The 17067-nt window shown below is 48.7% G+C and overlaps 1 protein-coding gene across 1 annotated transcript in view; it reads left to right on the top strand.

Moving 5' to 3' along the window:
• The window catches only part of LOC147091653 (uncharacterized), a 153125-nt gene that overhangs the window by 88370 nt on the left and 47688 nt on the right, over positions 1-17067 (top strand). The window contains exons 10-16 of the mRNA XM_085976624.1: positions 700-795; positions 1545-1651; positions 2768-2870; positions 5502-5591; positions 11295-11384; positions 12000-12095; positions 14642-14731. Coding sequence (XP_085832750.1) covers positions 700-795; positions 1545-1651; positions 2768-2870; positions 5502-5591; positions 11295-11384; positions 12000-12095; positions 14642-14731 — 672 coding nt within the window. The remainder of the gene's footprint in view (positions 1-699; positions 796-1544; positions 1652-2767; positions 2871-5501; positions 5592-11294; positions 11385-11999; positions 12096-14641; positions 14732-17067) is intronic.

The following is a 17067-nucleotide window of genomic DNA, read 5'->3' as shown; positions in this document are numbered from 1 at the left end:
CCGGAGGAGAATGTCAGGAACTTGGTTGGATGGAGGTCAGGAAATTGGACGGGGAGAGTAGAACAGGAACTTGGGTGCCATCAGTTTGTCTGAAACTTGGGCGGTGGGAGCAGGAACATGTTTACAGGTAGTAGAAGGTCTTAACCCACGATGGCGATTCCTTTCTTTTGCAAGTACACTTTGTTCTGCCTGAAGTAGCAAGCCTTCTACTCTAAGGGGACCAATCAGCAATCGGGACTTGTCAATCAAGGGGACCAATTAGAGCTTTGGGTGTTGCAAGTATACACGTCCGTTTTGAAATGTTCCAGAAGGTTGACTCTGGGATATCCCGTGTCATTAACGGAAAGAAAAAGTTATATTGTGACCTGCCTTGTTGTACGGGGCACAACGAATAAAGGAACTGAAACACAAAGTGTACTTTTCACCAAAGCTACAGGGAGCTGAATCAGACGATGTTCCCCGTGTCTATCGGACACTATGTTCCCTGCGGTGCCTACTGATCGTGAGAGACCCCCAGTGTAGCGCTGGGCACCGCACGCTCCCTTTCCAGATTTTCTGTGTCACGGGGAATGGTATTGGATGAATATGCTTTTTATAAAGACTGGTGTGTGACATTCTCCAGACGCTAGCACCAGCCTGATGACCTGTTCTGATGTTCTCCACTCTGCACTCTCCCATGTCTCTCTTCCTTTATTACAGAGCCCAAGACAGTCCCAAATCAGGGAACCGACGGACAATTGACTCACAAATCCACTGGCCATTCCTCCTCTAGCCCAACAAGCTTTGCAAGCTCAGGTAACTGCCTTGTGGGGTCCATTCTACACAGATTGTTCAACAACAACAACTTGTATTTATATAGCACCTTTAATGTAATGAAATTTCCCAATGCAAGTGCTGAAATCCGCATTCCCGGAGATTCATCCAGCCTCTTAATGAGGGGAGTGGGATACACTGACTGACGTCTGTTGCATGAGGAGATTGAACGGCTTTGGATGCGGGGTAGCGTACCGCAGTGGTTATGTTACTGCACTAATAATCCAGAGGCCTCGACTAATGATCTGAAAATATGAGATTAAATCCCACCACAACAGTTGGGGAATGTAATAAAAATCTGCAATTATAAGCTTGACCATGAAACTATCAGATTGTCATAAAAAACCATCCGGTTCACGAATGTCCTTTAGGGAAGGAAACCTGCCGTCCTTACCCGGCCTGGCCTATATGTGGCTCCAGACCCACAGCAATGTGGTTGACACTCAACTGCCCTCTGAAATGGCCCAGCAAACCCCACAGTTGTATTGAAGAGGACGGCTCACCACCACCTTCTCAAGGGCAGTTAGGGATGGGCAATAAATGCTGGTCTTCCCAGCGACGCCCACATACCAGGAACGAATAAAACAAAAGAATGACTGAGGGGCGTGGAATTTAGTGATTGTAGGGAGTTGGATTAGATGGTTCTGGGCTATATAAAGACTGATGTCGGGAATTCTCCGGACTCTAGTGCAAGCTCTGCACCCTCCTATACCTCTCTTCCTTTCATACAGATCCAGAGACATCCACAACTCAGCAACCTGAGGAACAATCGACTCACCAACCCGCTGACCATACATCCACTATTCCACGGGTGTCTACAGCCTCAGGTATCTACATTGTGGGGTCCATTATATAGACTGCTCACCCAATGTATCTGCAGCAATCCTCAGTTCCTCAGATTGATCCAATCTCTTACTGTGGGGAGTTGGATTTCCTGTCTGACGTGTGTGGGATGAGGAGACTGAGGGGTTTTTGATGCAGCGACTGAGGGAAGTGGATTGCAGTGATGAGGGAGTGGGATGCAGTGAATTAGGAGAGTGTGATGTAGTGAATAATAGGAGTGGGAGTAAGTGAATGAGTGGAGTGGTATGTAATGAATGAGGGGAGTGTGATGTACTGACTTAGGGGAATGGGATTGGATGATTCTTATATAAACACTGGTGTCGGACATTCTCCGAGTACCAGACTGATGACCTATTCGGCTGTTGTCCAATCTGTAACCTCCCATGTCTCTCTTCCTTTTTTACAGACACATCCCTAACTCAGGAACTCGGGGAACAATCCACTCGGGAATCCGCTGAACATTCATCTTCTCTCCCAGCAGGGTCTGCACCCTCAGGTATCTGCCTTGTGGCGACCATTCTACACAGACTGTTCACTCAATGTAACTGCTGATATCCTCAGTCCCTCAGATTGATCCAGTATCTTATTGAGGGGAGTGAGATGTAATGAAGGAGGGGTGTGGGATGAGCGGACTGTGGGAAGTGGGATGAGGAGACCGAGCAGTGTTAGATGTAGTGACTGAGGGGAGTGGGATGCTACGACTGAGCTGTGCAGGACCAGGAGACTGAGGGGAGTGGGATGAGGATTTGGATTGCAATGTGATGAGGTGCATTGACGGAGGAGCTTGGGATGCATTGAATGAGGTGAGAGGGCGGCAATTACTGAGGGAAGTGGGATGCAGTGACTGAGGTGAGGGGCAGGCAATTACTGAGAGGTGTGGGATGCAGCGACTGCGGGGAGTGTGTTGCAGTGGCCGAGGTGTCTGGGATGCGGTAACTGATAGTTGTGCGTTGTTTTGATTGAGAGGTGTGGGATGTAGTAACTGAGAGGATTAGATTGGGTGTTAATGCATTCTCTAAAGACCATGTCTGACAGTCTACGGACCCTAGTACCAACCCATTCGGCTGTGCTCCTCTCTGCACTCTCCCATGTTTCTCTTCCTGTATTACAGATACAGAGACATACACAACTCAGGAGCCCGAGGAACAATCGACTCGCGAATCCACTGACCGTACATCCACTATTCCAGCGGGATCTGCAGCCTCAGGTATCTGGTTTGTGGTGTCCATTCTACAGACTGCTCACCCAATCTAACTGCTGAAATCGTCAGTCCCTCAGATTCATCCAGTTTCTTACTGAGGGGCGTGGGATGCAATGAGGATGGGTTCTGTGATGAGTGCACTGTGGGAAGTGTGATGAGCAGACGGAGGGGAGTGAGATGGAGTGACTGGGGGGAGTTGGATGCAGTGACTGGGGGGAGTGGAATGAGGCGACTTATGGGAATGAGATGAGGTGATTGAACCAATTGCACTCTATGGCAGTGAGGTGTGGGGACCGCTAACACAACAAGAATTTGCAAAATGGGACAAACACCCAATTGAGATCCTACATGCAAAATTCTGTAAAAGTATCCTCCGGACTCAAAGGAAAACCGTAAACAATGCATGCAGGGCAGAACTAGGCCAATATCCATTAATAATTACTATCCAAAAAAGAGCCACCAAATATTGGAAACAACTAAAAATGAGCAACCCCTACTGCTATCATTACGAAGCCCTGAAATGCCAAGAGAGGATCACAAAGAAGAATACCCTCAGTCAACTAGTCCTGGGACTCAGAGAAGTAACTACTAACACTACTAACAGTAACCAGCCCCAGGACAGTGACATTGTAGCACAGAGAATTCGACCCAACACAATTGTCACTAAGCAAAAGGAAAAATATCTGTCATATTGGGCAGAAACAACAAAAACCCAAAACAAACTCTATTGCTACTTGGCCCTAAACAGACAATACAACATGGCTGAATACCTGACCATGGTAAAAGACAGCAAATAGAGAAAAACCTTGACTATGTACAGACTTAGTGAGCATAGCGTGGCGATCGAAAAAGGCAGACACAGGCAGACCTGGCTGACAAGAGAGGACAGGATATGCTCTCACTGCAGTCAGTGAGTGGTGGAGACAGAGATGCACATCCTCACAGCTTGTGGAAAATATCAGGGCATCAGGGAGAATTTCTACCCAAAATTCATAAAAATATGCCCTGAATTCAGAAATTTGAATGACGAACAAAAACTCCCATACCTACTAGGGGAACAGAGAAATTGTGTAACCTTAGTGGCACACTATGTTACAGCTTGCCATAAACAGAGGGACAACCATTAAATCTAAGAAAAGAGTATATACAAATTATATGAAAGTATATTTATACACTCAGGGATATATCTGTTTATACACTGTATGGATAGATCTGCGTTTATTTGTTCAACCGTGAATGTTTTTCGATGCTTTGGCAACATAAGATGTACCTTGTTATGCAATAAAGCGATTTGAATTGAATTGAATTGAATTGACTTAGGCGAACAGGATGTAGTTTCTGAACGGTGTGGAATTAGTGAGTGAAAGGAGTGGAATTACTGACTAAGGGTTGTGCGATGTATTGGCTGAGGAGCTGCGATGTAGTGATTGGGGAATAGGATGAGGCGAATTTTTGGAGTGGGATGCTGTGAATGAGGCGACAGGGATGCCGTGAATGAGGAATGTAGTAGCTGAGGAAAATCAGGTGTAGTGACTGAGGGGAGTGGGTAGAAGTGAATGATGGGAGTGGGTAGAAGTGACTCAGGGGAGTGGGTAGAAGTGACTGAGGGGAGTGGGTAGAAGTGACTGAGGGGAGTGGGTAGAAGTGACTGAGGGGAGTGGGTAGAAGTGACTGAGGGGAGTGGGTAGAAGTGACCGAGGGGAGTGGGTAGAAGTGACTGAGGGGAGTGGGTAGAAGTGACTGAGGGGAGTGGGTAGAAGTGACTGAGGAGAGTGGGTAGAAGTGACTGAGGGGAGTGGGTAGAAGTGACTGAGGGGAGTGGGTAGAAGTGACTGAGGGGAGTGGGTAGAAGTGACTGAGGGGAGTGGGTAGAAGTGACTGAGGGGAGTGGGTAGAAGTGACTGAGGGGAGTGGGTAGAAGTGACTGACGGGAGTGGGTAGAAGTGACCGAGGGGAGTGGGTAGAAGTGACTGAGGGGAGTGGGTAGAATGACTGAGGGGAGTGGGTAGAAGTGACTGAGGGGAGTGGGTAGAAGTGACTGAGGGGAGTGGGTAGAAGTGACTGAGGGGAGTGGGTAGAAATGACTGAGGGGAGTGGGTAGAAGTGACCGAGGGGAGTGGGTAGAAGTGACAGAGGGGAGTGGGTAGAAGTGACTGAGGGGGGTGGGTAGAAGTGACTGAGGGGAGTGGGTAGAAGTGACTGAGGGGAGTGGGTAGAAGTGACTGAGGGGAGTGGGTAGAAGTGACTGAGGGGAGTGGGTAGAAGTGACTGAGGGGAGTGGGTAGAAGTGACTGAGGGGAGTGGGTAGAAGTGACTGAGGGGAGTGGGTAGAAGTGGCTGAGGGGAGTTGGTAGAAGTGACTGAGGGGAGTGGGTAGAAGTGACTGAGGGGAGTGGGTAGATGTGACTGAGGGGAGTAGGTAGAAGTGACTGAGGGGAGTGGGTAGAAGTGACTGAGGGGCTGTACGTTATAGTGACTTAAGGAGTTGGTTGTATTGGATCAGGTGACTGGGGTTGGATGTCTATGGGATATTTAAAGTCTGGGGACTGGCATTCACTGGACTCTTCTATCATCCTGATGATGTGTTCGGGTGTTCCCCACTCCTTCACTCCCTCTTGTTTCTCATCCTTTATTATGGATCCAGAGAAAATCCTGACACAAGCAGCCGAGGAACAAGCATCTGAAGAATCCACTGAGAAATCGTCCTCTATCCCAGCGGGGTCTGCAGCCTCAGGTATCAGTCTGGTGGGGTTCCTTCAAACAGACACTTGACCCAATGAGACTCCAGAAATGCTCAGTCTCTGAGAAACACCCAGTCTCGAATGAGACCTCTCTCGGATGTCAGATTGCCCCGCACTCTTTCCATGATTCCTCGGAATTTTAAATTTCAGGTCAGGGTGGGCAGTCTGGAAAGATGATAGAATTGGATATGACTGAGAGAATCATTGGTGGAGTCTGTGTCATTTTGGGAAGGGGCAGTACAGATGGAGCTTGTGATAGCAGGGCGGTGTGTTTCTGACACTGGGTGACTGAATTGGAGGCATGGAATTCACAGCACAGAAACTGGCAATTCTGCCCATCTGACCCATGCTAATGTTTATGCTCCACACAAGCCTCCTCCCACCCTACTTCATCTCACCCTATCAGCTCCACATCCTCATCATTTCACTCCCATGAGTGTATCATCTTCCCCTTAAATGCCTCCATGGTATTTGCCTCAACTACTTCTTGTAGCGAGTTCCACATGCTCACCATTCTCTGGGTAAAGGACTTTCTCCTGAATTCCCGATAGGATATATTAGTGACTGTCTTATATTGATGGCCCCTAGTTCTGGATACCTCCACAAGTGGAAACATCCTCACTCGGTCTATCCACTCAAACCCGTCATAATATTACAGACCACTATCATGCCCCCAATCAGCCTTCTCTTGTCTGGAGAAAGTGAGCCCCAGGCTTTGCAATCCTTCCTGATAGTTGTACCCACCCAGTTCTGGGATCATCCTTGTAAACCTTGTTTTTGCACCTTCTCCATTGCCTCTATATCCTTTTCATATTATGGAGACCTTAACTGTGCACAGTGCTCCAAGTGTGGTCTAACCGAGGTATATGGAGACCACAACTGATAGCAAAATGTGGAATAGGGAGGACTGTCTGTGAGCATTGAGTTAGAGGGGACGCTGGGCTGGGAGTCATATTGAAACCTGGTTTAGAGAAGGAGACACGTTTCCTGCTTTCATTTGGTAATGTTCTGCCAGGGCGGAGAGTGAGACTGAGGTTATTGGTACCTCGGGGAGTACAGGTCACGGGTATCTTTAACTGTGCTTTTTTTATTCGTTTATGGGATGCAGGCGTCGCTGGCAAGGCCAGCATTTATTGCCCATCTCTAATTGCCCTTGAGAAGGTGGCGGTGAGATGCCGTCTTGAACCGCTGCAGTCCATCTGGTGCAGGTACTCCCACAGTACAGTTAGGAAGGCATTTCCAGGATTTTGACCCAGCGACGGTGAAGAATCGGCGATATAATTCTAAGTCGGAATGGTTTGTTACTTGGAGAGTAATCTGGAGGTGGTGGTGTTCCCATGCACCTCCTGTCGCTCTCTGTCTAGGTGGTAGAGATCGAGGGTTTTGGGACATGCTGCCGCAGAAGCATTGGCGAGCTGCTGCAGTGCACCTTCTGGATGGTACACACTGCAGCCACGGTACACCAGTGGTGGAGGGTGTGAATGTTTAAGGTGGTGGATGGGGTGCCAATAAAGTGGTCTGCTTTGTCCTGTATGGTGTCGAGCTTCCTGAGTGTTGTTGGTGCTGCATTCATCCAGGCAATTGGAGAGTATTCCATCATACTTCTTACTTGTGCATTCTAGATGGCAGAAAGGCTTTGGGGAGTCAGGAGGTGAGACATTCGATGCAGAATACCGAGCCTCTGATCTACTGGCTATGTTTCTGGCCAATGTTCACCCCTAGATTTTGGTGGGGGATTCGGCGATGGTAATGCCATTGAATGTCAAGGGGTGGTTTTAGTCTGTTGCTTGTTGGTGATAGTCATTGCCTGGCACTTCTGTGGTGCGAATGTTACCTGCAACTTATCGGCCCAAGCCTGAACATCGTCCAGGTCTTGCTGCACACGGGCACGGACTGCTTCCTTATCTGAGGAGTGGTGAGGGGCACTGAATACTATGCATTCATCAACGAACATCCCCATTTCTGATCTTATGTTGGAGGGAAGGCCATTGATGAAGCAGCTGAAGATGGTTGGGCCTAGGACACTGCCCTGAGGAACTCCTGGAAACATAGAAACATAGAAGATAGGAGCAGGAGTAGGCCATTCGGCCCTTCGAGCCTACTCCGCCATTCAATGAGATCATGGCTGATCATCCAAGTTCAGTACCCTGTCCCTGCTTTCTCCCCATAACCCTTGATCCCTTTAGCCTTAAGAAATATATCCAGCTCCTTCTTGAATATATTTAATGTATTGGCCTCTACTGCCTTCTGTGTTAGAGAATTCCACAGGTTCACCACTCTCTGGGTGAAGAAATTCCTCCTCATTTCTGTCCTAAATGGCATACCCTTTATCATTGGACTGTGGCCCATGGTTCTGGACTCCCCGACCATCGGGAACATCCTTCCTGCATCTAGTCTGTACAGTCCTGTCAGAATTTTATGTGTCAATGAGATCACCTGGGGTTGTGATGATTGACCTTCAATCACAAAAAACATTATCCTTTGTGCTAGGTATGACTCCAGCCAGTGGAGTGTTTTCTCCCCGATTCCCATTGACATTAGTTTTACTCGGGCTCCTTCATGGCACACTCGGGGGGACTGATCCGAAATTCATGTGGGGGAGAAGGTCAGGAACACGGGGGGGAAAGAGAAGGTCAGGAACTCAAGTGGGAGGACGATAAGGACAGGAGATCGGGGTGGAGGGAGAGAAGTTCAGGAACTCGGGGATGGGGGAGAGATGGTCCGAAAATCAGTTGGGAGGAGAAGGTCAGGAACTCGGGGGCGGGGGGAAGAGAAGGTCATGAACTTGGATGCGAGGGCGATAATATCAGGAGCTCGGGTGGGGGAGAGGAGGTCTGGAACTCGGGGTGGTGGTAGTGAAGGCCCGAAAACCATGTGGGGGAGAAGGTCAGGCTCACGGGGGAAAGTGAAGGTCAGGAACTCGAATGTGAGGGTGATAAGGGAAGGAGATCGGGGTGGGGGTGAGAACTTCAGGAACTCGGTGTGGGGGGGGGAAGTTCTGAAAATCAGGAGGGGGGAGAAGGTCAGGAACTTGGGGGAGCGGAAAGCAAAGGTCATGACCTCGGATGGGAGGACGATAATATCAGAAGCTCGGGGTGAGGGGGAGAGAAGGTCAGGAACTCGGGGTGGGGGCGAGAATGTCCAAAAGTCAGGTGGGGGGATGTCAGGAACGCGGGGGGGGGAGGAAGAGAAGGTCAAGAACTCGGGTGGGAGCGAGATAAGGTCAGGAACACGGATGGGGCAAGACGGCAATGAACTTGGCGGATGGGGAGAGTAGGTCAAGAACTTGGGAGTGGAGAGAAGGTCAGGAACTCGGTGGGGGAGTAATCGTCAGGATCTCGCGGGGGAGAGAAGGTCAGGGACATGGGTGGGAGGATTGGGAGAAGGTCAGGAACTGCGGGGGAGAGATGGTCAGGAAATCAGGAGGGGAGAGGAGGTCAGGAACTTGGTGAGGGGAGAGAATGTTGCAACTCAGGGGGGCGAGAATGTCTGGAACTCGGTGTGGGAGAGAAGGTCAGGAACACGCGGTGTGCAGTAACTCGGGGGTGGAGAGAAGGTTAGGAAATCATACCGGGGGAGAAGGTCAGGAACTTGGGCTGAGGGAGGAGGTCAGAAACTTTGACAAGAAATTGCACCGGAGGAGAATGTCAGGAACTTGGTTGGATGGAGGTCAGGAAATTGGACGGGGTGAGTAGATCAGGAACTTGGGTGCCATCAGTAGGTCTGAAACTTGGGCGGTGGGAGCAGGAACATGTTTACAGGTGGTAGAAGGTCTTAACCCACGATGGCGATTCCTTTCTTTTGCAAGTACACTTTGTTCTGCCTGAAGTAGCAAGTCTTCTACTCTAAGGGGACCAATCAGCAATCGGGACTTGTCAATCAAGGGGACCAATTAGAGCTTTGTGTGTTGCAAGTAAACACGTCCGTTTCGAAATGTTCCAGAAGGTTGACTCTGGGATATCCCGTGTCATTAACGGAAAGAAAAAGTAATATTGTGACCTGCCTTGTTGTACGGGGCACAACGAATAAAGGAACTGAAACACAAAGTGTACTTTTCACCAAAGCTACAGGGAGCTGAATCAGACGATGTTCTCCGTGTCTATCGGACACTATGTTCCCTGCGGTGCCTACTGATCGCGAGAGACCCCCAGTGTAGCGCTGGGCACCGCACGCTCCCTTTCCAGATTTTCTGTGTCACGGGGAATGGGATTGGATGAACATGCTTTTTATAAAGACTGGTGTGTGACATTCTCCAGATGCTAGCACCAGCCTGATGACCTGTTCTGGTGTTCTCCACTCTGCACTCTCCCATGTCTCTCTTCCTTTATTACAGAGCCCAAGACAGTCCCAAATCAGGGAACCGACGGACAATTGACTCACAAATCCACTGGCCATTCCTCCTCTAGCCCAACAAGCTTTGCAAGCTCAGGTAACTGCCTTGTGGGGTCCATTCTACACAGATTGTTCAACAACAACAACTTGTATTTATATAGCACCTTTAATGTAATGAAATTTCCCAATGCAAGTGCTGAAATCCGCATTCCCGGAGATTCATCCAGCCTCTTAATGAGGGGAGTGGGATACACTGACTGACGTCTGTTGGATGAGGAGATTGAACGGCTTTGGATGCGAGGGATGCGTACCGCAGTGGTTATGTTACTGCACTAATAATCCAGAGGACCCGACTAATGATCTGAAAATATGAGATTAAATCCCACCACAACAGTTGGGGAATGTAATAAAAATCTGCAATTATAAGCTTGACCATGAAACTATCAGATTGTCATAAAAAACCATCCGGTTCACGAATGTCCTTTAGGGAAGGAAACCTGCCGTCCTTACCCGGCCTGGCCTATATGTGGCTACAGACCCACAGCAATGTGGTTGACACTCAACTGCCCTCTGAAATGGCCCAGCAAACCCCACAGTTGTATTGAAGAGGGCGGCTCACCACCACCTTCTCAAGGGCAGTTAGGGATGGGCAATAAATGCTGGTCTTGCCAGCGACGCCCACATACCAGGAACGAATAAAACAAAAGAATGTCTGAGGTGCGTGGAATTTAGTGATTGTAGGGGTTGGATTAGATGGTTCTGGGCTATATAAAGACTGATGTCGGGAATTCTCCGGACTCTAGTGCAAGCTCTGCACCCTCCTATACCTCTCTTCCTTTCATACAGATCCAGAGACATCCACAACTCAGCAACCTGAGGAACAATCGACTCACCAACCCCCTGACCATACATCCACTATTCCACGGGTGTCTACAGCCTCAGGTATCTACATTGTGGGGTCCATTATATAGACTGCTCACCCAATGTATCTGCAGCAATCCTCAGTTCCTCAGATTGATCCAATCTCTTACTGTGGGGAGTTGGATTTCCTGTCTGACGTGTGTGGGATGAGGAGACTGAGGGGTTTTTGATGCAGCGACTGAGGGAAGTGGATTGCAGTGATGAGGGAGTGGGATGCAGTGAATTAGGAGAGTGTGATGTAGTGAATAATAGGAGTGGGAGTAAGTGAATGAGTGGAGTGGTATGTAATGAATGAGGGGAGTGTGATGTACTGACTTAGGGGAATGGATTTGGATGATTCTTATATAAACACTGGTGTCGGACATTCTCCGAGTACCAGACTGATGACCTATTCGGCTGTTGTCCAATCTGTACACTCCCATGTCTCTCTTCCATTTTTACAGATACATCCCTAACTCAGGAACTCGGGGAACAATCCACTCGGGAATCTGCTGAACATTCATCTTCTCTCCCAGCAGGGTCTGCACCCTCAGGTATCTGCCTTGTGGCGACCATTCTACACAGACTGTTCACTCAATGTAACTGCTGATATCCTCAGTCCCTCAGATTGATCCAGTATCTTATTGAGGGGAGTGAGATGTAATGAAGGAGGGGTGTGGGATGAGCGGACTGTGGGAAGTGGGATGAGGAGACCGAGCAGTGTTAGATGTAGTGACTGAGGGGAGTGGGATGCTACGACTGAGCTGTGCAGGACCAGGAGACTGAGGGGAGTGGGATGAGGATTTGGATTGCAATGAGATGAGGTGCATTGACGGAGGAGCTTGGGATGCATTGAATGAGGTGAGAGGGCGGCAATTACTGAGGGAAGTGGGATGCAGTGACTGAGGTGAGGGGCAGGCAATTACTGAGAGGTGTGGGATGCAGCGACTGCGGGGAGTGTGTTGCAGTGGCCGAGGTGTCTGGGATGCGGTAACTGATAGTTGTGCGTTGTTTTGATTGAGAGGTGTGGGATGTAGTAACTGAGGGGATTAGATTGGGTGTTAATGCATTCTCTAAAGACCATGTCTGACAGTCTACGGACCCTAGTACCAACCCATTCGGCTGTGCTCCTCTCTGCACTCTCCCATGTTTCTCTTCCTGTATTACAGATACAGAGACATACACAACTCAGGAACCCGAGGAACAATCGACTCGCGAATCCACTGACCGTACATCCACTATTCCAGCGGGATCTGCAGCCTCAGGTATCTGGTTTGTGGTGTCCATTCTACAGACTGCTCACCCAATCTAACAGCTGAAATCGTCAGTCCCTCAGATTCATCCAGTTTCTTACTGAGGGGCGTGGGATGCAATGAGGATGGGTTCTGTGATGAGTGCACTGTGGGAAGTGTGATGAGCAGACGGAGGGGAGTGAGATGGAGTGACTGGGGGGAGTTGGATGCAGTGACTGGGGGGAGTGGAATGAGGCGACTTAGGGGAATGAGATGAGGTGATTGAACCAATTGCACTCTATGGCAGTGAGGTGTGGGGACCGCTAACACAACAAGAATTTGCAAAATGGGACAAACACCCAATTGAGATCCTACATGCAGAATTCTGTAAATGTATCCTCCGGACTCAAAGGAAAACCGTAAACAATGCATGCAGGGCAGAACTAGGCCAATATCCATTAATAATTACTATCCAAAAAAGAGCCACCAAATTTTGGAAACAACTAAAAATGAGCAACCCCTACTGCTATCATTAGGAAGCCCTGAAATGCCAAGAGAGGATCACAAAGAAGAATACCCTCAGTCAACTAGTCCTGGGACTCAGTGAAATAACTACTAACACTACTAACAATAACCAGCCCCAGGACAGTGACATTGTAGCACAGAGAATTCGACGCAACACAATTGTCACTAAGCAAAAGGAAAATTATCTGTCATATTGGGCAGAAACAACAAAAACCCAAAACAAACTCTATTGCTACTTGGCCCTAAACAGACAATACAACATGGCTGAATACCTGACCATGGTAAAAGATAGCAAATAGAGAAAAACCTTGACTATGTACAGACTTAGTGAGCATAGCCTGGCGATCGAAAAAGGCAGACACAGGCAGACCTGGCTGACAAGAGAGGACAGGATATGCTCTCACTGCAGTCAGTGAGTGATGGAGACAGAGATGCACTTCCTCACAGCTTGTGGAAAATATCAGGGCATCAGGGAGAATTTCTACCCAAAATTCATAAAAATATGCCCTGAATTCAGAAATTTGAATGACGACCAAAAACTCCCATACCTACTAGGGGAACAGAGAAATTGTGTGACCTTAGTGGCACACTATGTTACAGCTTGCCATAAACAGAGGGACAACCACTAAATCTAAGAAAAGAGTATATACAAATTATATGAATGTATATTTATACACTCAGGGTTATATCTGTTTATACACTGTATGGATAGATCTGCGTTTATTTGTTCAACCGTGAATGTTTTTCGATGCTTTGGCAACATAAGATGTACCTTGTTATGCAATAAAGCGATTTGAATTGAATTGAATTGAATTGACTTAGGCGAACAGGATGTAGTTTCTGAACGGAGTGGAATTAGTGAGTGAAAGGAGTGGAATTACTGACTAAGGGTTGTGCAATGTATTGGCTGAGGAGCTGCGATGTAGTGATTGGGGAATAGGATGAGGCGAATTTTTGGAGTGGGATGCTGTGAATGAGGCGACAGGGATGCCGTGAATGATGAATGTAGTAGCTGAGGAAAATCAGGTGTAGAGACTGAGGGGAGTGGGTAGAAGTGACTGAGGGGAGTGGGTAGAAGTGACTCAGGGGAGTGGGTAGAAGTGACTGAGGGGAGTGTGTAGAAGTGACTGAGGGGAGTGGGTAGAAGTGACTGAGGGGAGTGGGTAGAAGTGACTGAGGGGAGTGGGTAGAAGTGACCGAGGGGAGTGGGTAGAAGTGACTGAGGGGAGTGGGTAGAAGTGACTGAGGGGAGTGGGTAGAAGGGACTGAGGGGAGTGGGTAGAAGTGACTGAGGGGAGTGGGTAGAAGTGACTGAGGGGAGTGGGTAGAAGTGACTGAGGGGAGTGGGTAGAAGTGACTGAGGGGAGTGGGTAGAAGTGACTGAGGGGAGTGGGTAGAAGTGACTGACGGGAGTGGGTAGAAGTGACCGAGGGGAGTGGGTAGAAGTGACTGAGGGGAGTGGGTAGAATGACTGAGGGGAGTGGGTAGAAGTGACTGAGGGGAGTGGGTAGAAGTGACTGAGGGGAGTGGGTAGAAGTGACTGAGGGGAGTGGGTAGAAGTGACCGAGGGGAGTGGGTAGAAGTGACTGAGGGGAGTGGGTAGAAGTGACTGAGGGGTGTGGGTAGAAGTGACTGAGGGGAGTGGGTAGAAGTGACCGAGGGGAGTGGGTAGAAGTGACTGAGGGGAGTGGGTAGAAGTGACTGAGGGGAGTGGGTAGAAGTGACTGAGGGGAGTGGGTAGAAGTGACTGAGGGGAGTGGGTAGAAGTGACTGAGGGGAGTGGGTAGAAGTGACTGAGGGGAGTGAGTAGAAGTGACTGAGGGGAGTGGGTAGATGTGACTGAGGGGAGTGGGTAGAAGTGACTGAGGGGCTGTACGTTATAGTGACTTAAGGAGTTGGTTGTAGTGGATCATGTGACTGGGGTTGGATGACTATGGGATATTTAAAGTCTGGGGTCTGGCATTCACTGGACTCTTCTATCATCCTGATGATGTGTTCGGGTGTTCCCCACTCCTTCACTCCCTCTTGTTTCTCATCCTTTATTATGGATCCAGAGACAATCCTGACACAAGCAGCCGAGGAACAAGCATCTGAAGAATCCACTGAGAAATCGTCCTCTATCCCAGCGGGTTCGACAGCCTCAGGTAACAGTCTGGTGGGGTTCCTTCAAACAGACACTTCACCCAATGAGACTCCAGAAATGCTCAGTCTCTGAGAAACACCCAGTCTCGAATGAGACCTCTCTCGGATGACAGATTGCCCCGCACTCTATCCATGATTCCTCGGAATTTTAAATTTCAGGTCAGGGTGGGCAGTCTGGAAAGATGATAGAATTGGATGTGACTGAAAGAATCATTGGTGGAGTCTGTGTCATTTTGGGAAGGGGCAGTACAGATGGAGCTTGTGATAGCAGGGCGGTGTGTTTCTGACACTGGGTGACTGAATTGGAGGCATGGAATTCACAGCACAGAAACTGGCAATTCTGCCCATCTGACCCATGCTAATGTTTATGCTCCACACAAGCCTCCTCCCACCCTACTTCATCTCACCCTATCAGCTCCACATCCTCATCATTTCACTCCCATGAGTGTATCATCTTCCCCTTAAATGCCTCCATGGTATTTGCCTCAACTACTTCTTGTAGCGATATCCACATGCTCACCATTCTCTGGGTAAAGGACTTTCTCCTGAATTCCCTATAGGATATATTAGTGACTATCTTATATTGATGGCCCCTAGTTCTGGATACCTCCACAAGTGGAAACATCCTCACTAGGTCTATCCACTCAAACCCGTCATAATATTACAGACCACTATCATGCCCCCAATCAGCCTTCTCTTGTCTGGAGAAAGTGAGCCCCAGGCTTTGCAATCCTTCCTGATAGTTGTACCCACCCAGTTCTGGGATCATCCTTGTAAACCTTGTTTTTGCACCTTCTCCATTGCCTCTATATCCTTTTCATATTATGGAGACCTTAACTGTGCACAGTGCTCCAAGTGTGGTCTAACCGAAGTATATGGAGACCACAACTGATAGCAAAATTTGGAATAGGGAGGACTGTCTGTGAGCATTGAGTTAGAGGGGACGCTGGGCTGGGAGTCATATTGAAACCTGGTTTAGAGAAGGAGACACGTTTCCTGCTTTCATTTGGTAATGTTCTGCCAGGGCGGAGAGTGAGACTGAGGTTATTGGTACCTCGAGGAGTACAGGTCACGGGTATCTTTAACTGTGCTTTTTTTATTCGTTTATGGGATGCGGGCGTCGCTGGCAAGGCCAGCATTTATTGCCCATCTCTAATTGCCCTTGAGAAGGTGGCGGTGAGATGCCGTCTTGAACCGCTGCAGTCCATCTGGTGCAGGTACTCCCACAGTACAGTTAGGAAGGCATTTCCAGGATTTTGACCCAGCGACGGTGAAGAATCGGCGATATAATTCTAAGTCGGAATGGTTTGTGACTTGGAGAGTAATCTGGAGGTGGTGGTGTTCCCATGCACCTCCTGTCGCTCTCTGTCTAGGTGGTTGAGATCGAGGGTTTTGGGACATGCTGCCACAGAAGCATTGGCGAGTTGCTGCAGTGCACCTTCTGGATGGTACACACTGCAGCCACGGTACACCAGTGGTGGAGGGTGTGAATGTTTAAGGTGGTGGATGGGGTGCCAATAAAGTGGTCTGCTTTGTCCTGTATGGTGTCGAGCTTCCTGAGTGTTGTTGGTGCTGCATTCATCCAGGCAATTGGAGAGTATTCCATCATATTCTTACTTGTGCATTCTAGATGGCAGAAAGGCTTTGGGGAGTCAGGAGGTGAGACATTCGATGCAGAATACCGAGCCTCTGATCTACTGGCTATGTTTCTGGCCAATGTTCACCCCTAGATTTTGGTGGGGGATTCGGCGATGGTAATGCCATTGAATGTCAAGGGGTGGTTTTTAGTCTGTTGCTTGTTGGTGATAGTCATTGCCTGGCACTTCTGTGGTGCGAATGTTACCTGCAACTTATCGGCCCAAGCCTGAACATCGTCCAGGTCTTGCTGCACACGGGCACGGACTGCTTCCTTATCTGAGGAGTGGTGAGGGGCACTGAATACTATGCATTCATCAACGAACATCCCCATTTCTGATCTTATGTTGGAGGGAAGGCCATTGATGAAGCAGCTGAAGATGGTTGGGCCTAGGACACTGCCCTGAGGAACTCCTGGAAACATAGAAACATAGAAGATAGGAGCAGGAGTAGGCCATTCGGCCCTTCGAGCCTACTCCGCCATTCAATGAGATCATGGCTGATCATCCAAGTTCAGTACCCTGTCCCTGCTTTCTCCCCATAACCCTTGATCCCTTTAGCCTTAAGAAATATATCCAGCTCCTTCTTGAATATATTTAATGTATTGGCCTCTACTGCCTTCTGTGTTAGAGAATTCCACAGGTTCACCACTCTCTGGGTGAAGAAATTCCTCCTCATTTCTGTCCTAAATGGCATACCCTTT

Source organism: Somniosus microcephalus, unplaced genomic scaffold, assembly GCF_052327205.1.
Source record: "Somniosus microcephalus isolate GS21.2 unplaced genomic scaffold, FLI_Smic_1.0 unresolved_chr3, whole genome shotgun sequence".
Classification (NCBI taxonomy): Eukaryota; Metazoa; Chordata; class Chondrichthyes; order Squaliformes; family Somniosidae; genus Somniosus; species Somniosus microcephalus.
The sequence above is the reverse complement of the archived record's forward strand: the minus strand, read 5'-3'. Positions and strand labels throughout refer to the sequence as shown.